This window comes from Apteryx rowi, unplaced genomic scaffold (assembly GCF_003343035.1).
Source record: "Apteryx rowi isolate R43461 unplaced genomic scaffold, aptRow1 scaffold_821, whole genome shotgun sequence".
NCBI lineage: Eukaryota > Metazoa > Chordata > Aves > Apterygiformes > Apterygidae > Apteryx > Apteryx rowi.
The window spans coordinates 250,563-272,290 of NW_020451118.1; the positions used below are offsets into that span (position 1 = coordinate 250,563).

The 21,728-nt window shown below is 47.7% G+C and overlaps 2 protein-coding genes across 2 annotated transcripts in view; one reads left to right on the top strand and one right to left on the bottom strand.

Annotated features, from left to right (window-relative positions):
* Positions 1–21,728, bottom strand: part of LOC112977336 (deleted in malignant brain tumors 1 protein-like) — a 199,336-nt gene that overhangs the window by 173,235 nt on the left and 4,373 nt on the right. Inside the window, exons 4-10 of the mRNA XM_026089580.1 lie at positions 20,229–20,552; positions 18,584–18,907; positions 17,539–17,862; positions 16,774–17,097; positions 14,421–14,744; positions 13,248–13,571; positions 10,916–11,254 (exon numbers count right to left, since the gene is read on the bottom strand). Coding sequence (XP_025945365.1) covers positions 10,916–11,254; positions 13,248–13,571; positions 14,421–14,744; positions 16,774–17,097; positions 17,539–17,862; positions 18,584–18,907; positions 20,229–20,552 — 2,283 coding nt within the window. The remainder of the gene's footprint in view (positions 1–10,915; positions 11,255–13,247; positions 13,572–14,420; positions 14,745–16,773; positions 17,098–17,538; positions 17,863–18,583; positions 18,908–20,228; positions 20,553–21,728) is intronic.
* On the top strand, positions 1,661–8,660 carry LOC112977341 (scavenger receptor cysteine-rich domain-containing group B protein-like). The gene is made up of 7 exons (XM_026089588.1): positions 1,661–1,691; positions 3,400–3,426; positions 4,543–4,872; positions 5,291–5,620; positions 6,199–6,528; positions 7,356–7,685; positions 8,626–8,660. The coding sequence occupies exons 1-7, from the start codon at positions 1,661–1,663 to the stop codon at positions 8,658–8,660; spliced, it is 1,413 nt and encodes a 470-aa protein (XP_025945373.1).

Genomic DNA, 21,728 nt, shown 5'->3' on the forward strand with positions numbered 1-21,728 from the left:
TAACACACACAGCTTTGATATGAAATTCAGTATGGACAAGACTTAACTTCGACAGCTATGACCTTTGGTAGCTTGAGATTTGTATTTAGTTAGGCATGCTTTCCTGACCCATCACCTCATCTTTCATCCCCTGGACATGCTATTGCAATGAAAGGGCTTACTAGCTCTGCACTCATTCACTCTCTCTGCGAGTCTTGTCCACTCCAACCCTCCATTTCTGCCTTAGGTGTTCTCTTATTGTCTGCTGTCTCCACGAGGAACCTCAGCTTTGCACCCTGCCTTGGGGTGAGGAGGACACACAGGCTGCACAGTCTAAGGAGAGAAGCACCCCAGTGCTGCACACACTCTCTGCAACTTGCTGGTCCAGCACACGCTCTCTGTGGTGCAGGATATTCCTGGGCATCTTCAGCAGTAATGCAAACTCTCTGTGTGTTCAACTGAGTTCTTCTGCACCCAGCTTTGAGCTTCCTAGAGGTGGTGCTGAGCAATGGTCTTGTGGGCCAGCCTCTGTGGTCTGCCCAGATAGCTGGTGCAAATGCAAAGAGAGGCCTGAGGACTTCACTGAGTCCCTGCTGCACGGTGCTGGAGGGCATACTGCAGTTCTCCTAGCACCACATTGCCTTCCCTTCAGTTCATCCAGCCCCTCAGCCAGCCCTACAGCTACATTTATGCAGGCATCTCATACCTTAGACATCTCCAGCACAGAAGTCGGGATCTGAGCTGCCTCCCTGGGAGGAACAAGCACTTCCAGGGGAGAGTCACCTCTCGCTAAGGCTAATGTCTTCTATAAAGAAGTGGAACTCCCTCCTAGCAGTGCTTGGTGATCTCTCCTGAGCATACAAGGTGTCTACATGAATTTTCTAGATACAAATGTTGACACAGCAGACAAGGTAGTTCCAGCCCAAGATGAGAGCAGCACCTGCTCAGCATTGTGAATATCTGAATGATTTAGCCCTCACAGAGGATCTGGGAGTTTGCTTCTCACTTTCAGGGATGGTGTGCTGCAGCCTTCATCTCTTGTGCTGCCAAGACTGGGAGGACAGCTCACGCTGATCAAAGACTTAACTGGATTGTGAACATAGACAAACTTTAGAACAAAACTTCACACAGTCTTCCTGTTTTCTGGGACAAATGTGGGAACAAAAGTGGAAAAATCTCTTCTTTAGACAAAGCCTCTGCTTTCAGCAGTGGGAAAAGGTTTCTCACAGCTTCCTGTGCTGCATTAAGGGTGTGGGATCAAATTCATTTTCCCCGTTAAGCCTGGGCACTGATGCCCTTTTCGTGCAGTTGCCAGAAGCTAGTCCTGGAGGATGACTTGCAAAACCCTGTATCCCCACATTGCTGCCACCTATGGTCCAGAACCAGCTGTCCTGAGATGTCTTGTTTGCTCAGCAGGTTCCTGGAACAGCTCAGTTTCACAATCCCACAGCCTACATGATGCCAGAGCCCACAGTAAAAGAGTCACTTCCTGGCAGGGGTCTGGCTTTTTGTACTTGCTGAGTACCTGCCATGGGACACAGAGGGAGGTTTTGGGGTAGAGGGGAGGGGCCAGGACCCAGAGGAATTGTCAAATACCCTGTCCCTTGGGTGCATGTCCTGTCTTGTCTCCTGCCTTCTCCTCCTGCGGAGGCACGGAGCACGCGGTCTCTGTGCTGCCAACATGAAGCTTGTCCTCCTGACATGTCTCTGGGGTAAGTGATATGTTTTTTTTTCTCTCCTTTTGGCTTGGTATCCCTTTGTCAATGGTCAATAATTATCCTCTTCCACTATTGCTCCTTCTACAGGCCATAGCACATAGCAAATGATGCATTGCAAGAAGGGGAAATGCAATCTGTGGTTTCTACTTTACAGTGACCTGAATCCCTCTCTAGACCATCTGGCCAGCAATTGCTTGGACATATCTGATAGTTCAGTGTGGACACTTGGATCCCGTAGAATATCTCAGATGTCATTAGACAGCCACAGGTGGACAACAGGAAGCAGCCCCGTCTTGACACACTTGATGCTGACATCTTAAATGTCTCATTCTAGACCTAAATCCCAACCCTTGTGAGCAAAGATACCGTTGATCAAGGTGGGGTTCCCCGCTCATGTTTCTTTGCTCTGTGTCGCTACCCTTTGTGGGTTCATGTATGGCAGGGATGGAACCAGACCCAGAGACAATAGGCAGAGGTACTGAATATGCTCCATGGCTATCGTACTTGGGCAGGCATTCCAGACTGCCAAGATGAAATGTAGCTGGAATTTTCAGAGAGAGAATGGGCATACCTTTTAGGAATCCTGGCCCACATTTCTTAAAAATAGCTGCAAAATGGCAGGTGAAAAAGAGATTTACCTGGGCAATAATGCTAATGACTGTTCTGGTGTCAGCAGTTCTTCCCTTGCCCAAAGTTGTTGGTCAATGCTTGGGACCTTGCCAGACTGCTACATTTAGGAGGCAAAATTGTTTGTGTTGAACCCTTCTTTGCTGCTGACCTTATACAGTGGTACAAAGTCCCCTTCTCCTGAGTCTTCAGGACAAACAGATTCTGGCAAGTTTTCCCTCAGGCTTTCCAAGTCCAGCTTCCAGGGTTTGCCTCAGCCTCTTTTTAATCCCCAGCAGAAGCTTCTGACCAGAAATAGCTACTTTGCACAGGGTTCCAGATACATTCTACCATGAAGACACTTCCTTGCCTACCCCTATTAGCAGGCTCATAATTGTTCCTGTTGGATTTCACTGATGCCATTAATGTTTGCCAGATCGGCACTGCTCCTGGGGTTATTTCTGTGCAGTGTCTCCCTGAAGTTCAGAAATGGCCATGCTTCTTCATGACCTGGCCCCAACAGGAAGGAAAAAAGAATGCTGTACTGTTGCAACTCGTCACATTTTCAGTAGTTCATCCAGTGGTATACCTCTTACCTGGCTTTTGCTAAGAGCCGGGTGTTAAATCTAGAGTCTCTAGGGAGAGGTAAGCACCTCCAGCATGCAGTTCAATCTTCTGCTCTGGACACTGACCAAGGATGGGATGAGTATGCACCAGGCAAAGCTCAGCTCTTTCCACTGACTACAGCAGGAGCTTAGATAACTAATTCAGTCTAGATGACTGAATCTGGGTGAGAGGAATCCCAACTGATCTGCTTTGGTATTTTCACATTATCTACCCAAACCAAATTTTTTCCAACACACTTTTTGGTTGGTTTGTTTTAATTTCTCTCCCTGTCTGATTGCTTTATCAAGAAAGTCCCCTAAACAGGTTCTAAGACATGCAAAACCCATGGACAGCTGGGTTTGGGAGACTGAGAACAGTGATGGGCTCTAGCAGTGTCTTGTCTCTTGCCTGGTACTTTACTATCCTGAATCTCCAGGCTTTACAGAACTTATTGGATGGAGACTAACGTCCTATATTTTTTATATTTCAGCTTCCTTTGCTGGAGTCCTCCTGGCAGGTCAGTATTTGTAGTAGAGAGTGGAGCATGAGTCAGCCTGCATGTACCTCATAAAATGTCGTGCAAAATGATGCTGTATCTAACCTAGAGGTTTAAGTGTATTGTTCAGAGTTAAGAGACTTTGATCCAAATCCTGTTCCTGTGGCCAACATTATGTGCCATATTCTCCTGATCAGCCAATAGAGAAGAACGGACTCTATCTCCCGTATAGTTTGTGAGGTGCAGTTGGTACCATACCGGAGGTCTCTGGATGAAAGGAGCAGTTAAGACACTGCTTATTTTAGCAAAGCTAAACCAGAATTAAGAACACCCAGGATGCTAGAATCTTATCTCCATGAGGTGAAGTGTCCAGTGTCCCCTTGGCTCCTCCATGAGCCACTATGGAGATGTTTCAGGTTTTGGGACCCTGTCACTTTCAGTCTCTGAATTACTCTCACTACAGCACCCTAGATGCATGCAAAAAGAACATCACTATCCAAAGAGACTTGGTTCTCAGTACTAGAGTGCCAAACAGGGTTTGGGATCAAAGCTTGATAACTCCTAGGGCCCTGGAGGTTTTGAAAGGGATTGTGTGGCATGGTGGGCAAGAACAGGATTGAGTAATTGAGAAAAATCCTTTCCAGTCCTGGGTGCTGACTGTATTTAGGTATGCCATAGTTACATGTCAACTGAGTACCAGCAATCACTGCCCCTAGCTGTGCAAACCCAACCTTTCCCTTGCAGAAAGAATGAAAACTTCTAGATTCTCTCTTCTGTGGTACCAGTCCAGTTATCTGGAGCAGCATTTGCTGAGAGAGGCTGGCCTTAATCATGAGGAAGCTCATGCAGAATCTAAATGACAGAGTAGTTTTGGGATGGGTACACCTCTCCCTTTGCAGCTCAAAATGAACTCTGCAATTGGTTTCTCAAAACTGACTTGCAGTCACTTAAACAGCTGCAGCTTTTGGCCATTCCCAGCTCAAAAACAGATTCCCAGCCAGCAAATATTTTGGATGCTWGAGTACTCCAGGCTCTTGTTCACCCTGATTTGGGCGTGAAGACAGCCAGAGCTCTCTGGAGAAAGAGCACTCTTTCCCATTCCCTGCCTTCACCTTGGGGTGTCTTTTTTTTCTCCAGAAGATGTAGACACAGCCAAACTTGAGGTCCGCCTGGTGGATGGTCCCAATCACTGCTCTGGGAGAGTGGAAGTGCTTCACAAGGATGTCTGGGGGACTGTGTGTGATGACAGCTGGGATTTAAGAGAAGCAAAGGTTGTGTGCAGGCAACTGGGCTGTGGGACAGCACTGTCAGCTCCCCGAGAGTCCAAATACGGAGAAGGGAAGGGCCAAATCTGGCTGAGTGACCTTAACTGCACAGGGACAGAAGCGTCCCTCACTGAATGTGAGGCAAAGCCATGGGGAGACAACTTCTGCAACCATGTGGAAGATGCCAGTGTGGAATGCTCAGGTAAGTCCCAAATATTTCTTACTTTGGGCCACGCTGGCCCCTTCTGCCTCAAGATGAGCCATGGTGCAATTTCTGACACAGCCAGTTAGGAGGTTAGGAACGCAGAATGACTGTGTTGGGATCCACTTTCCTACCACTGTTGACCCAGAGAAGTTGCATCATAATTCTCCAATTAGAAACAATCTGCAGTGCTGGGAGTGGACAAAGACAGTTCCCTCTCTCTCCTGACAGCCTCCATGTTGTCATTCTTCTTCCTTCAACCTTTCTTCTTATGTCAGAAGGTGGGAAGGGAGCCCTCAACAGGCGTTTGGAAAGTGCACAGACAGTTTTGGTGCATCACAAGAGACCCTGCTTTCCTCTTGTGATCAGGTGCACAGAAACCTCTTTCAAAATTATTTCACCCTTGGATTTTTTGCAGGAGAGGAAATACCTGAACCAGGGCCAATCCGGCTGGTGGGAGGCCCAAATAGATGTGCTGGCAGAGTTGAGGTGCTTCATGAGGAACAGTGGGGCAGTGTGTGCCATGACAGCTGGGATATGGATGATGTCCAAGTTGTGTGCAGGCAACTGGGCTGTGGGGATGCGGTGCTGGCCCCGATCGGAGCTAAGTTTGGACGAGGAACTGACACCATCTGGCTGGATGACGTGAACTGCACAGGGACGGAAACTGCCATCTCTGAATGCCAGGCGAGGCCATGGGGGGAACACAATTGTTACCATGGGGAAGATGCTAGTGCAATTTGCTCAGGTAATCTTCGCATTCTCCCCATTTTGCTAGCTACAGGTTGAGATGTCCTCACAAATAGCATGGACAGCTCTGCAAGGGGACAGGGGCTGATGCAAGCTAAATATTCCTGCTGGTGGCTCAGGGTCCTTATAGCATGGAAGGGTGTTTCACTCTGGGAGATTTTCTCCTCTCTGCTCACTGGGGTGCTCTGTGGCTGTTTTTTTTTGCCAGGTCAGACTTAGGGTCAGTCTTTTATGGTGACTAAGAACTCATTTTGTCAAACTCAGGACTTACGGTCCCTATGCATTGGCTCATTTACCTGAGAGTTAATTTGTTTAAGACCAGTACCTTTCCCCACAGCTAGGCCTGGACATGGTATCTACCTGTTTTATTTCCCTGTGCATCTGGTAAAGACTGCTGTTATGTTTTTTTGCTGGGTTAGCTGCATTTCTTATGGGGAGGAAGCTCTGAATGGGAGGTTGCTGTGTGCAGGGTGCTGTGCCTTGTCCAGGAATGGGGTGGAAAACAAGAGGACTACAAAAGTGCAAATGCATGGCCTTCTGTCTTCCTGAGCATTGCCTCTCTGGCTGTGTCTGCAGATTCAGGGATTACCGTCTCCACTTCTGTCCGCCTGGTGGATGGCCCAAATCGCTGCTCTGGGAGAGTGGAAGTGTTTCACAAGGATGTCTGGGGGACTGTGTGTGATGACCACTGGGATTTAAGGGAGGCGAAGGTTGTGTGCAAGCAGCTGGGCTGTGGGACAGCACTATCAGCTCCCCGAGAATCCAAATACGGAGAAGGGAAGGGCCAAATCTGGCTGAGTGACCTTAACTGCACAGGGACAGAAGTGTCCCTCACTGAATGTGAGGCAAAGCCATGGGGAGACAACATCTGCAACCATGTGGAAGATGCCAGCGTGGAGTGCTCAGGTAATCCCTCCGTTCTCCATATGCTGGGGAGTAGGGTGGGTGGATCCCACCATACATATGCTCCCTGCTCAAATGAGGACTGGTCCCAAGCACCAGAGTAGCTCTGTGTATGTCTTCTGGTGGGAACAGAGAGGGGCCTCAGCTGTTGAAGTCATCCTGCCACTGAGTGCCAGCCCTGTTAGGCAGTGCATTGCTCACCTAATGACTCAGTGGTGACACATGGATATAGCTATGGTGCCCCAGCACAGTACTGACCCCATGACCCAGTGCAGTCATGACACAATAACCCACTGCAGAACTGACCCAGTATCAATGTAATGACCTCATGAACAGCTGACCCAGTGCGATGCTGATCCAGTGATCCACTCTAGTGCTGACCTAGTGATCCAGTGCATAACAGACTCAATGGGCCAGTGCAATGCTGACCCAGGACACACTGCAGTGGTAAGCAGCTGAGCTGGAAATCATGCTGTGCCTAGGGCAGCATTAAATCTTCGCCCACCTGAGATCACTGTGCTCCCTTGCTTCCTCTCTGGCCTGAAGGGTAACTGTGATCAATAGACTCCTTGAACCAGTCACCCAGCAGAGCCTGCAGCCATCCATGAAGACTGAGAACGCTTCCATCAGCCMTTTCCTCAGTCTCCCACCCTGGGATTTCTGCCTCCCTTCCTTCCGCAGAGAAAGCTGGATGCAATGAAAAGGGATCCTTTGGCATACCTTTGGTGTGCTCAGAGACAGCAAAGCCTCCTCTGGGTAGGTGTGCTTTCCACAGGTGAAGGGGCACATAGGAATCTCCCTAAGCATTTCTTTTCTTGGGATGTGTGCAGAGGTAGATGTTCCTGAGCCGGGACCAGTCCGGCTGGTGAACGGCCCGAACAATTGTGCTGGGAGAGTCGAAGTGCTCCATGAGAACCAGTGGGGCAGCGTGTGTGATGACCACTGGGACATGCAGGATGCCAAGGTAGTGTGCAAGCAGGTTGGCTGTGGGTCACCATTGTCAGCCCTGGGAGGTGCTCGCTTTGGGCGAGGGCCGGACATCATCTGGCTGGACGATGTGAACTGCACTGGGACGGAAGACAGCATCTTTGACTGCCAGGCCAGGCCATGGGGCGAACACAATTGCTATCATGGAGAAGATGCTGATGTTATTTGTGCAGGTAATTGCCCATCACTATAGCATCTGAAGTGTTGTGAGAGCAGTGTCAAACACTGTTGGCAGAGCCAGCAGGCTGTACTGCAGGGGACAAAAGGGGAATCACAAAGGAGGAACACTCCTCCTCTCAGAATAATGCTGATAGAGACAGGGAAATGGATGCAGGAAGGAGCCCTAGATAGGATGGATTATCTGGTTAGGATGGCTGTGGTGGGTGTGAGGGACCAGCTGGTGGGAGAGGGGCATCAGCAGAGCAGAGACAAACACATGAATGACAATCTGACTGTGAGATGGGTCCTGCTGGGGAGATCCTGAGAAGGGAGTTTTATATATAGCAAGGCTCCAGAAAGAGGGAAGAGAGATCAGCTTCTGAGGAAGAAGGGAATGACAAGCATCTGTAGGAGGCAGAGCAGGTGAGGGACAGCTGGGAAAGGGGTGTCTGGGGAGAGATGCCAGTCTGTATCAGAGTATCATCTATACTCACAAAATGTCTGAGCTGGACTCTCTGAAGACCCCTATCAGCACAGCTTCTGGCTTTTCATGCGCTCTGGCTTGGGAGAGGAGCTTGGATAAGCCCTTCATGAGTGAAGGGAAAAATCCCTGGTGGCCATGGGGGTGTGCGGTGGACACATAATCTTTCACCTGGGTGTTGCTCTGGGTTGTGCTGTCAGGGCCGCATATTCCAGTCCTCTGGATCAGTCAGTGCACTGTGACTCAGAGTCAGATCCTGCTCTTCACACAGCCATGTCTTGTTCCCCACCCTGGGCCCTGTCTAAGGCTCAGGTGTCCAGCATTCCCTTTGTCAGTAGACCCAACCATATCGGTATCATCAAACCCACAGACCTTTTCTGGGAGTAGAGTCCAGGTCACTTACACTTGGAAATTCTGGTGTCAGAATGCTCCTGAGGGCAGATTTTGCTTTACCGTGTTCCCTTTCTTTGCAGTTAACAAGAACTTGGAGGAGCTGGAAGCATCGTGAGAGTCACACTGGCCCCACCAGACCACACTCACCTTGCAGCAAGAGATGGGCCAGCAATACTCAGCTGAGAGGGCAAAGGGGAGGGATGTTACAGAACCATCGATGTGGCATGATTGAATCCGTGGCTTGGAAAAACTGTTCTCTCTCATCCCTTGAAGGAACTGCAGACTTGGTTATAACTGCATTGATTGAAAACCAAGCTGAACAAATTATTGCCACTGAAAAGCAAACATCACAAAGTATCAATAAAGTTCCCCCAAAGCTTAAAAAACTGGCTGGCTCATCAATTTCTCATGGGACTAGATGAGTTCAAGCTCATGTCTGAGCTGGACCTGGTCACCTGGCAGTGAGCTCTTGGTCCAGTGTGATGAATATTTATACCGATGGTATGGAAGTATCTATAAAATCTCTGCTGAGAAATATTTGCCTCCACTCGTTCAGACTGGTAACAAGAAGAGCAGTCATATTAGCCTTGGAGAGGGTATTGGACACCGCACAGCATGAGTTTATTCCTGAAGGTTTTCTGTTCCTCCCTAGAGGGGACCAAAGAGACCTGCCCCCCTTTCCTTCCTGCAAGGGAACAATTTGCCCCTTTTCCTTCCTTCTTCCCACAGAGAAAAGCTGGCGCTTTACAAGTGGACAATTGCCCATTGTTAGGGTGCCCAAACAAACTTTAGCCTCCAGCACAGCTGTACTGTGATTTGTTGCTCTCCAGAAATATGCTTTATGCCTGTCAGCACGGCACAAATACTTTATTTCAGCGAAGCAAAGAGCTAAGGTCTTCAGCTCAGTATTGACACCATAAGATGGGTTTCCTTTGCTCTAATTTGGAAGTTTCAAAACTGGCTGGCCAACTCAAACTGTTATTACAGCCAGGACAGATTGGCTCTTCTCTTCTGCCTCCACCTGAAAGACACTACCATCATGAGGCAGATCTAAAACAGCTCGGATGATGTGCTGTCGGAAGATGCCTAGTCCAATGTCACTCTGGTGAGAGTAGAAATAAGATGAAGCTGGGCATGATCTTGACCGTGATGCAGAGCATCAGACAGACTCACAGGAGCAGCAAGTGCAGGTCAAATGTCTACATTTTTGAAAATGGAAGGTGAGAAAAAGCACAGAAACATTTCAAGGTTTGGAGGCAATGTCTCTGAGGGTCATGAGGTTCAGTCTGTTGAATGTATCAGAGACAAAGCTGAGTGAGGGCTTCACTGCCATAGCTAAATGCCATAGCTAGGAGGAGGATACTGGCTACCCAAGGGAACCTCAGACTGTCTGAGTTGATAAAACAAGAGCCAGGTGCTTACTTAATGCATCCTTACAATCAGCACAAGACAGCTTTTATGGATTAAGGATAATATCAGCAGGAAAAAATGAACTGGCATTGACACCACTTAACTAATGAGAAGGAAAGGCCTGCTAATGTAGGAAGCCACAGGGATTCAAGTTGACTTCAAGTGCCCAGTAATGTTCCCAAAATGTTCCCTCTAACCTTGAGAGAAGATGCCTGGAAACCTGTCATGAGACAGGAATCAGGGTCAGTGGGACCATGTCCACCCCATTGCAGGCATCCACAGAAATAGTTGAATTAGACATAATGTCACCTAAGTTTCCTTCTACAGTGAGGTAAGCGAGAGAGTCATCTCTGAGGTGATTCAGATGATGGCTATGCTGACTTGCCCTGTGCAAGTGCCTATCTCTCTTCATTGATCGGTAGGCTTCCAGGGCAAACATGCTTCTAATTAAGACACATCAGTTAGGTGCCTGCAGTTGAGTGTGATGGATCTAGGCCTCAGTTATTTACTTCTGTGCCGTATGTTCTCTGGACTTCAAAAATGGCTTTTCTTCAGGTTGAATGAAGGTCATGCACATGTTGACTGGCAATTTCATCTCTGTTTTCCACTCTGGAACATCTGTGAGGTTTAGATCCCACCTGGAAGGAAATATAGGCAACCCAGACCTGTAAAAGTAGTTTCCTTTATCCTGCAAAGCCACTGACAGGTAGCTAATTGAAAATTGGTAGCTTGTATATAATATTCCTGTGATATTAAAAAAATACAAATAGGAAAAATGAACTGCCGCGTGGAAAGATGGGGATCATCCCTCTAAACCCCAAGCTCCAACTTCACGTTTTCATCATCACCCACTAGTACTTGTCTGAGACACAGAGGTTAGACTGGGAAAGGATGAATAGCCATCAGCCCCAACATCCTTCCTAGAAGTTTAGTATTTACTAATGCCTAGTAAGATGGGACATGGATGAAGATTACCTGAGCACACAACACCTGCATCTTCTCCATGGTTGCAGTTATGGACTCCCCAAAGCCTCGCTGAGCACTCAGAGAGGGCAAATTCTCTACTGGAGCATTTCACATCGTCCAGCCAGATGCGGCCAAAACCTTGCCCAAAATAAGCTGAGCCTGGAGCTGATATGGCTGTCCCACAGCCCAACTGCCTGCACACCACTGCGGCATCACTCAAGTCCCAGCTGTCATCGCACACTGTTCCCCACTGCTGGCCATGCAACACCTCAACTCTCCCAGCGCAGCGAGTTGGGCCATTCACCAGCCGGAGTGGAGCCAGTTCTGGAGTGCCTGGACAAAAAGCAACCCAAGAAGGTAAACACACACATAAATTCCCTGCACCTGAACCCTACTGACAGCAGACACATTGTAGGGGTCTAGTGCCAACAAAGGTGTCACATGGATAAAGAGAGGGTGGATAAAGAGGGCATTTTATGTGGGGAGAGCTCCCTAGAGGGTTACCCCAAACTCTCCATGCAGCTCTGTGCTGCCTGGAGACTTGCAGAATTGTCTGTGTTAGAACTGAGACTGGTGTCTTACTCTCCCAGCCAAAAAGACATGCTACTTCATCCCTTCCTAGCAGGCACATTTCATACAGCTTGTACAAATCGCTTTTGACACTATAGTGTATACCTGCTCAGTATAAAGAGCAATTTGCTGTGACAAGCTCTGAATTCAAAACCTAATGTTGTCTAAAGACATTATAGATCAATTCCATACAAAAAGAGTAATTCAGGTGCCTCCATATAGGTGTCTTTTTTATTTTGAAATATTTTGGGGTATCCTTGCTGGCCTCCAGCTGTTATGTCAGAAGGGTGTGGGTCTCCTGTAGCTCCTGGGTTTTACCCGCCAGCCCCATGTAGATGTCTGCATACTCTTAGGTGTCTTATTTAGCATTAGGTACCTCTGATCAGGAACATGACTCATTCCTAAACAAACTGGTTCACACACATGAAGCTTCATAACGCCCATCAGTGAACAGGCTGGCCAATGCTTGAGTCCCAGAAACTTTCTTTGGACACAGTTCTGGCCCAACATTTTACTGCAGTTACTGTTATATTTATTTACTGTGTTATTTATTTACAGTGTTATCCCCCACATGAGTAAGCCTTCAGAGACAAGTATTTGAATGGTATGGGGTAGCAGAGCTGTTCTTTGCCACGTTGCAGCTGCTCTGCTCCTGACAGATGCTGTGACTGTCTCTGGGAGATACTATCCTGTGGGGAGGTTACAGCCCAAGTTATACATGGAATTTTTTTCCCCCAGACAGTGTTATGAGGCTGTACCACCCATAGCTGGAGTCAAGGGTCTCTCATCATCCAAGACAATATAGGTGAACTGGTCTCTAGAGGAGCCTGGCAGTAGAGGTAGGCTGCATAGCCAGCTCATTTGCAAATGGGTACATTGCTGTGTTCAGTTTAGGGGAGATGACTCCTTTTGGAAGAGCTTCAAGTTCTCCTGAAGTTTTCCAAAGCACTTAATGGGAGGAAGCAGGGACTCCAGGAAAGTTCTGATAGTTTCTCACTCTCTGACAACCCAGAATTATATAAAAAAAAGCTGAAAGTTGAGAAAAAAGGATAGCTGAATTTTAAGAAACCATTGGGGTTGTCTGGGATTGCCCTGAGAGCCATGTATGCAGATTGCCATGATACTTTCAAGACCAGGCTGGATAAAGCCCTGCTTGTCTGACCTCATAGCTAGCCTTGCTTTGAGCTGRAGGTTGGACTAGAGACCTCCTGAGGGCCTTACATCCTGAATTGTTCTATGATTCTGTGAGCCTTACAGTTACTTGAATGAAGCAGGAGATTTCTTCAGGACTGCAGACTGCAATAGACACTGAAGAAAAATCTGAAAAGGCACTGCTGAAAACACTGTCTGCTTTTACATGTAATCTTTGTGTAAAACTGTCAGTCTCAGAGACAACAGTGTTCTTATGAAACTACAGACCCCACCAGCAATGGAATATTTCTGGGATGTGTCTAGCCCTGGAGAATTCCTGGAGCCATCAAGACCATAGGTACCCATTTCACCCCTGATACAACTATCATCGTGGGGCTTGCTGGTGTAAACTCCATAATTCCAGATCAGCCTCCAGTGATGATCGATAGCCATGACAAGGGGCATGAGGCCCATATAAATTTTCTGGAAACATGTTTAAACACCTCAGTGGTTAACAGCACACACTAGGAGTAGCATGAACTCAGCGATGACCTTCCATTGAGGGTGAAAACCATTTCTCCATGTTCCCCAATACCATCCAGACTGAGAGATAGACAAGGGTTACCTGAGCACACCACACCAGCGTCTTCTCTGTGATTGCAGTTATGGGATCCCCAAGACTGGGCCCTACACTCGGAGAGGGCAGCTTCACTCCCTGAACAATCCACGTCATCCAGCCAGATGGGGTCAGAGCCTTGTCCAAAATGAGCTGAGCCAGGGGCTGACAGTGCCTTCCCACAGCCCAGCTGCCTGCATACAACACTGGCTTCAGCTAGATCCCAGCTGTCATCACACACAGTTCCCCACTGCTGATCCCGAAACACCTCGACTCTCCCAGCGCAGTGACTTGGGCCATTCACAAGCCGGAYGGGAGCTGGTTCTGCAATACCTGAACCGAAACACAAAGTGATATTAAAAATGTTCAAGGAGCCTCGCATGCCTCAGAGCTTTGTAGAGGGGATGAAACATGACTCCTCCCAGGTGTCTGGTGGCAAAAAAGTTGTGACATGGATGTAGATCACCAGAGCATCAAACATGGAGATTTGCTACTTGGATGAGGTGATAGTGTCTCAGAATCCATTTGTACCTGCTGCAGACTGGTACTGGAGAAAGCATTACAAATTAAGCTCTTGCCTAAGGGTCTCAGGATTAGCAGCAGATAATGGTCAGTGCTCTCAATGAATGCACAATGCCCCAATTTCCTGCAGTGGTCTAGAAAGGCCAAGCCAGTCTGCGCCCTCAGAGAACTTTTCCTCTACACAGCACCTTCCCAGGAATATTCCCCAGTTGCCATGGCACAGGTTTCTCTGCCACGATGCTATGCAGTGATGTCAGCCATGATTTAGAGTGGAGAGTGCCCTTTACCTCGTTACTCAACACAGCCCTCCAACACATCACCCACTGACAACACTCTGTAGCACGGGGGTCTTCCCTCTCCCCTCTTGGCTCACACTGCAGATGGGATTCATCTACCTAAATACACATGTCCATCTTAGGAGCCCATTTATTTTGCCTGACTTCCAGTCACCGCTCCAGAGGAGCACAGGTCTTCTACAGGTCCTCTGTCATATTCCCCAGCACCATGCAGATGTCTTGGATCCCCTAAAAGGTCTAAAATAGCACTGGATTCACTCCTTTTGTATTACACTCAAGAGCAACACAAGCAGGGCCACAGGCACCCCTCCCACAAACACAGCCCCCATTACATGACACATTAAATAGCATGAATTAACAGTACCTGAGCACACCACACCAGCATCTTCTCCATGGTTACAGTTGTGGTCTCCCCAAGACCGTGCCCGGCAATCAGAGAGAGTAGTTTCAGTTCCCGCACAGTTCACATCATCCAGCCAAATCTGGCCAGTCCCTTGTCCAAACTGAGCAGAGCCGGGGGCTGAGATTGCTGCCCCACATCCCAGCTGCCTGCAGACAGCATCTGCATCTGCTAAATCCCAGCTGTCATCACAGATGGTTCCCCACTGCTGATCATGAAACACCTCGACTCTCCCAGAGCAGAAATTTGAACCATTCACCAGTCGGATCGGGGATGGTTCTGGAACACCTGAACCCCAAAAGTAAGACCAGGTAAGTTATTTTTGCAAACATTCCTGTTAACTGGTCTTCCTTAAATCAGCAAACAGCATGTACCCGTTGGCTTAGTATGATCTACAGTGACAAACAACATGGAGAAATGAAAGGACTTCATCACAGTCATTTTCCCCACCCTTGCCCCTTCATGACTCTGTATCTAATTACAGGAGTTGGCAAGTCTTTGGGACATTGACATTTGAAGCTCCTAGTAGACAAAACATTGCCCTGTTTCTATTTCATTTGACCCTGAATCCAAGCGCAGGGATCCATGCCTACCCCTTGTGCTATTGAGACACTAGGCAGAGCTGGGCAGAGGTCTTCCCTGTTCTCCGACAGTATGGCATGGTGCCTGCTGGCACAGCACCACTCCATTGTCCAAGAAAGGTTAAAGGAAGGAGCTGTCTGAAACTGAAGAAAGAAGAAGAAATGTCGATGGACCTGACTCCAGAATCTGAAATGCTTAAAGCCTTTTTCCTCCATCTTTCACTAAAGAGATAACCTGTGCCCAGACAACTAACGCAAGTACCACCACTCAGCAAGGAAAAGAATTTTAGCCAGAACAATGGAAAGAGCTCTTTAGAGAACATTGTGAGGAAATTGGAGTAGGATTCACCTCAGCTAGACTTGGACACCTTAAGCATAAACTTCTAGGGGCTGATTGACTCCTGATCATTGGTAGCTGATGTCATTTGAGATGCACAGGGAATCCCAGACATCCAGATGAGGCCTGCAGACTTGAGGCCCTTCTGGATCTGCAGTTAGAAACCGGCTGGGATGGCCCAGGGCATCTCAGATGACACTGGACATGTATGTTTAGGCAACTGAACCTCAGTCTTGCAACTCAGCTAAGGACCTCTGTTCCCTTTACAGTCAATAAGCACTGCTGGGCTGCAGTGCTTATTTCCTTTAGAATGCTTTATCTCCTTTGGACATCTGCCTCCAGATGGGCCAAATCCTGCCCTGAACTGCACTGACTCAGTCTCTACTGGCTGCAAAGGGACGCCGGTATGTTTAATTCAGTGACAGGCACCTATGTTAAGTCAATGAATCCTCCATGTCTTTTCAAGATGTGTGCAAGTCATCAAAGAAAAACAGATTGTCTTCAGTAAGGGCAAGGCAAAAGTTTACCATGTTTGGAAAGTAAAACTGATTCCGTAGAGGATGAAAAAGAATGAATTAAATGACAAAGGGGCTTAAGCGATATAATGAATTGAGAGTGATACTCAAAAGTGTCTTGCTATTCTGAGAAAGACACTGACATGTATAAGCAGAAGTACTACCTACAAGATACTCAAACCAAGCCTCCAGAGGCACTCAGCACTGACAAAACCTTAGCTCGCATAACAGAGTGGAAGAAATACGCAAAACAGTTAAGGAGAAACCAGAGAAGAATGACAGGAATGAGGAGAAGCTTAAAAATACATTGAGGAAATTGTCTTAACTGTGGAGGTTTCAGAGGAGACATTGGAAAACTCATTGATGAAAGATGGTCTCATAAATTTGGTTCTATTCAAGAGAGAGAGAGAGGGGAGGTAGATTCAGGGGGTTCCTGCAAGTCTCTGTAATATTCTTGTCTGGAAAAGAAGAGGACAGAGAGAAAATGGAGAAAGCATCTCGATTTCTCAAGTGTGATAAGTTCATCTGGGTTATCACTGATAGCAATAGAAGAGCCCAGGTGATTCAGTGTGCCATTCTCTGTAAGAGGTTGAATCACACCACTCCTGCAATACCATCAGGCTTACCAGTAGCTTACATGGGAAAGAGCCTCAAATTTAAATTCTTCTGCACCAGTAGCGTGCTAGACTGCAGCACCACAGTGTTAGATTTTGAATGGCAAGGAGAGAGGAACATTCATGAATTCACCCACATCCCTGTTTGAAGCACTTTTTCTGTACAGTACTGTGGTTTTAGTGTCATAAGGCTGGGGAAAAGGACATCTGAAGTTATTTCCAGCATCCTTCCACATACCACAAACTGATGGTGACATAAGTGAGACTTACCCAAGCACACAACACCAGCATCTTCTCCATGCCTACAATTATGGGCTCCCCATAGACTGGTCTGACATTTGGAAAGGGCCGTTTCAGTCCCTGTGCAGTTCACATCATCCAGCCAGATAGGGTCAGATCCTTCTCCAAAATAAGCAGAGTCTTGAATGGATAATGCTCTTCCACAGCCCAGCTGCTGGCAAACAACTTCAGCATCAGCTATATCCCAACCATCATCACATATGCTTCCCCACTGCTGGCCATAAAAGACTTCAACTCTCCCAGTGCAACGATTTGACCCATTCATTAACCGGAGTGGAGCTATTCTTGGTGTATCTGAAAAAAAGATGAAGATCAGGAATATACATTGATAAGTTCCCATTGCTCTGATTAAATAAAACATACCGTCTAGAACATCCCAGTGAGGGGGTCTAATGACATCAAGGATGTGACATTCATGCATTTTCCAAGTTGTCTAATGGTGGCATATCTTCCCTAGTTCTGAGGACAATAGACCATGTACCATATTCTTCAGAATACATTAGAAATCCAAGTCAAGGAAGGTACACAGCTTCTATTTACAGGGACAGCTGCACAGTTACATGCCAAACAAAAAGAGGAATCTGTAACAGGTCTCTACTGTGCAGAGAGAAAGAGCTCACAGGAGAGGTTCAGGTCACAAGCCTGTTGCTGGGGTTACATGATGTTACATGCTTGTCCCTCTTGGAAACAGAAAACCTTTCCTGTCATGGAGACTGAAACATAGATGGGGATTACCTGAGCACACCACACCAGCGTCTTCTCTGTGATTGCAGTTATGGGATCCCCAAGACTGGGCCCTACACTCGGAGAGGGCAGCTTCACTCCCTGAACAATCCACGTCATCCAGCCAGATGGGGTCAGAGCCTTGTCCAAAATGAGCTGAGCCAGGGGCTGACAGTGCCTTCCCACAGCCCAGCTGCCTGCATACAACACTGGCTTCAGCTAGATCCCAGCTGTCATCACACACAGTTCCCCACTGCTGATCCCGAAACACCTCGACTCTCCCAGCGCAGTGACTTGGGCCATTCACAAGCCGGATGGGAGCTGGTTCTGCAATACCTGAACCGAAACACAAAGTGATATTAAAAATGTTCAAGGAGCCTCGCATGCCTCAGAGCTTTGTAGAGGGGATGAAACATGACTCCTCCCAGGCGTCTGGTGCCACAGTGTCTAAAATGGCACTAGAAGTCTACGGCCTCAAAACTTCATCCCATGCACTTGGGTCCCTGCAGGACACACTGTTAACCCTAGGCTATCTTGACCATGAATCACTCACCTACAGAGAGACCACAGCCAAGCACTGACGTTTGTTCCCTAAACAGGATACCTCAGCAGGGCATTGAAATGTTTGGGCAATGCAGAGTGCAGGAGGGAACAGTGCCTTTGGGAGTCCTGGGTCCCCCCTCCTGAGGCTCTGCAAACCTGTCTGTCAGGACTGGCCATCAAATTCATCAGCATCTTAGTCCCCACAATAGCTCCAGGCTGCTTCCTGGAGCATGGTCCCAAAGCTGTTCTGGGAGCAAGGGGTGACACTGTTCCCCAGGCCTCTTCCACAGCTCATAACTCCCAGGCATTATCTTGAGCCCTGGGGTCAGAGAGGAGGGAAGCATAGACTTGCCACCCATGTGCCACTCCTCTTGAGTCTCACCCAGGAGTGGCATGATCAGCACAACACCCTGCTGACCCTGGGGGACAGCACATGCCCCAAGGACACCAGCATCCTTCCCACAAACACAGCGTTCCATTGCACCCCACATTATGTGGCATGTATTAACAGCACCTGAGCACTCCACACCAGCATCCTCTCCATGGTTACAGTTGTGGTCTCCCCAAGGCCTGGCCCGGCACTCAGTGAGGACAGTCTCAGCCCCTGAACAGTTCACATCATCCAGCCAAATTTGGCCAGTCCCTTGTCCAAACTGAGCAGAGCCAGCGGCTGAGACTGCCGCGCCACAGCCCAGCTGCCGGCACACCACTTGAGCATCTGTTAAATCCCAGCTGTCATCACAGATGGTTCCCCACTGCTGATCATGAAACACCTCGACTCTCCCAGAGCAGTTACTTGAACCATTCACCAGCCGGACTGGAAGCAGCTCAGCAAATCCTGTATTGAGAAATAATGAAGGCATTAACCCTCTGAGTTTTCCTCTGTATTTTTATCTGTGCTGACAGGGTAGAGCACTGTGCTGCTCACTCCTGGATTGCATCTGTGTGACATGGAGAGACATTGCTTGTTTTTTATAACAGCTCAGTAGGTTCTTGCAGCAGTTTCAGTCCCTTGGATTGGTGGGATTTGGGGCTCCAGTTTGACTTATCTTGTTGACTAATCCCCACTAGAATTAGCAAGCTCTTTCTGAACATTTATCTAATCAGTTATGCATGCAACCTGTTACCATTGTGGTGGACCAGACGAGGGGGAGTTTCACTGGGTTGGCCAGCTGAGCTGGGAAGGGACAGGCACCCAGGAATTAGCAATGGTCCAGGAGCATCAGGGTACCTTACAGTCCAGGCTCTACAGGACTCTGAGAACTATAAACTAGCAATTTCTGTAAAGCAGAAGGAGTTGATTAGGGACTGCTGCTATCAGAAGCTGAAATTTTAGTCTGGTGTTAGTGAACATCAGGCATTTGTGGCTGGAGGTCTTGCTTGGGTGAAGTGATGCCATAACATCTTTTTGGGTGTTAAGAAATATTACTTGAATAGCAGCAAACTTGAGTGGTAGAACTTATGTGGTCCAATGTAGGTAACTGTGAAATAGGCCGGACAAATGTCTCACTAGAGGTGCCTATTTCCCTGATGGTGATGAAATCTACCCACATTTTTAGATTTAACATCTGCATTTTGCACATCTAAGGTCTGGGAGATGAATTCCTTCTTCTCAAACTAAGCAGCTGCTGATGGGAATCATTCAGGTTTGACTGGGCAGAGCTGATGACTGGAAGACCTGTAGATATCCCTGACACACGCATTTTTGTGAAACTGGGTCAAGGAAGAGGAGCAAGAGAAAGAAGAATGGTAGTGTCTTAGACCCAGAATGGTCAGCCCTGGACAGCCTGGGAAAGAGCTGACTGAAGAAGTAGGAAAAGCCCTCATATTCCACATGCTGTTCTCTGTTACACAATGAGACATGCAGAATCATTGGGTCAAAGAGTAACTGAGATGAGAAAATGCCCCCAAATGAAGGTTTCTCTGTCTGCAGCAGCAGCAAACTGGCCCCCAACAGCAGTCCATTAGATTAAACTGGGAAAGAAAGATCAGAATTGCCTACAGATTTAGCCACAACATTTTTTCAAGTATTCGTCTCTGTGACTTTTTTGGGAAGACCTATTTGCACTGCAGGAACCGGGCACCCAGGATCTGTCTAAAAGGTCACTCCCAAACAGCTTCCCCCAGGACTAAGCCAATATGCTGTGAGTGAAGGGTACCTGCACACACAACGCCAGCATCTTCTTCATGCCCACAGTTATGGCTTCCCCAAGGATTAGCTCTGCATTCGGACAGAGCAGCTTCTGTCCCTGTGCATTGGACATCATCCAGCCAGAYGGGGTTAGATCCTTGCCCAAAGTGAGCTCTGCCTGGGGCTGACAAGGCTTTCCCACAGCCCAGCTGCCTGCACACCACTTGTGCCTCAGCCATGTCCCAGCCATCATCACACACAGTTCCCCAGCGCTGACCATAGAACACCTCAACTCTCCCGGAGCATTGGGTCAAGCCGTCCACTAGCCGGAGCAGAGCGGGTTGTGCAAAGCCTACAGAGAAAAGAAAGTTCAGGGATGTATCCGATGCACAGAATCTGGCACCTCTGTTCTTCACTAAGCAATGACTGTAACATCTCCCATTTAGGGCCTTGTGCTCTGTAGGTTTTGATATGGGAAAACATTGCATAAGGAATCAACCATAATGTCAGCTGCTCAGCAATGGATTGCACAAGTTAAAATATACTTGGGATGGCTGAGGGCAAGCCCTAATCTTGTTTAAATGTGGATGTCCAGTGCCATTTAAGATGTGCATCTGGCCCAGCTTCCATCTGCCATTACAAGGGATTTCAGGTCTGCTGTATGTCTTACATCATATCTGCTAGCCCCTTGTAGATGTCTCAGGTACTTTAAAGTGTGTGAAAGGATGCTAGATATCTAGAGCTGCTAGAATCACTCTCATACTGTCTAAATCTATCTGCCTCTCAGTCTCATACTAGAGCTGTTGTTATCCATAGGTCAATGGATAAAATGTGGATTTCCCAACATAATATATTGAGAAATATAAGTTCCTACAAACTTTGTGAAATTCTGTAGGAGGCTAGAGAGAAAAGACTCTGATTAGTGCCTCGTTACAGGAAAGGCAAGTGGAATTTAGCTCTTCTCCAAGAAGCAGTAAACTATCAACATATTCATATTAATTGGCTCACCAGCACATGAATAGTGGCAAACCAGGCATAGCACATGCTGCCTCCTGCCTGACCAGACAGCCCATGAATTGGGAAAGAGTGGGTGGTTTCAGGGGCTGTGAAGGGAGAGTTGGAGGTATAGCCTTTGGGTTCCAGTTATGTGGGAAGACTTGATGCTACTACATTTTGAGGGACAATATGAGCCATGGGAAGAACCTAGCTTTAATGCAAGGGCATTTGGGGAACTTGGGAAGGAACTGCGTCTATTGACACAAGGGTGGGATGATGGGGCTGGTGAAGCCACTACTCTTTGCAGTGAGAGAGGATGTCACATGAGGATGTCCACAGGCTGTGTGCTGCAGCATGTAGCCCTCTAAATAATTCCTGCAGCAGCACTGGCTTCACCAGTAGCTCTTATGGGAAATGCTACTGTATTCCAACTTTTATTGTTGGCAGTACTATGCTAGCAGAAGAATATCTTAACTAGGAAGAAATGCAAGACCTTTAGGGCTCAATCAGTCTATAGCATGAATCACTTTTT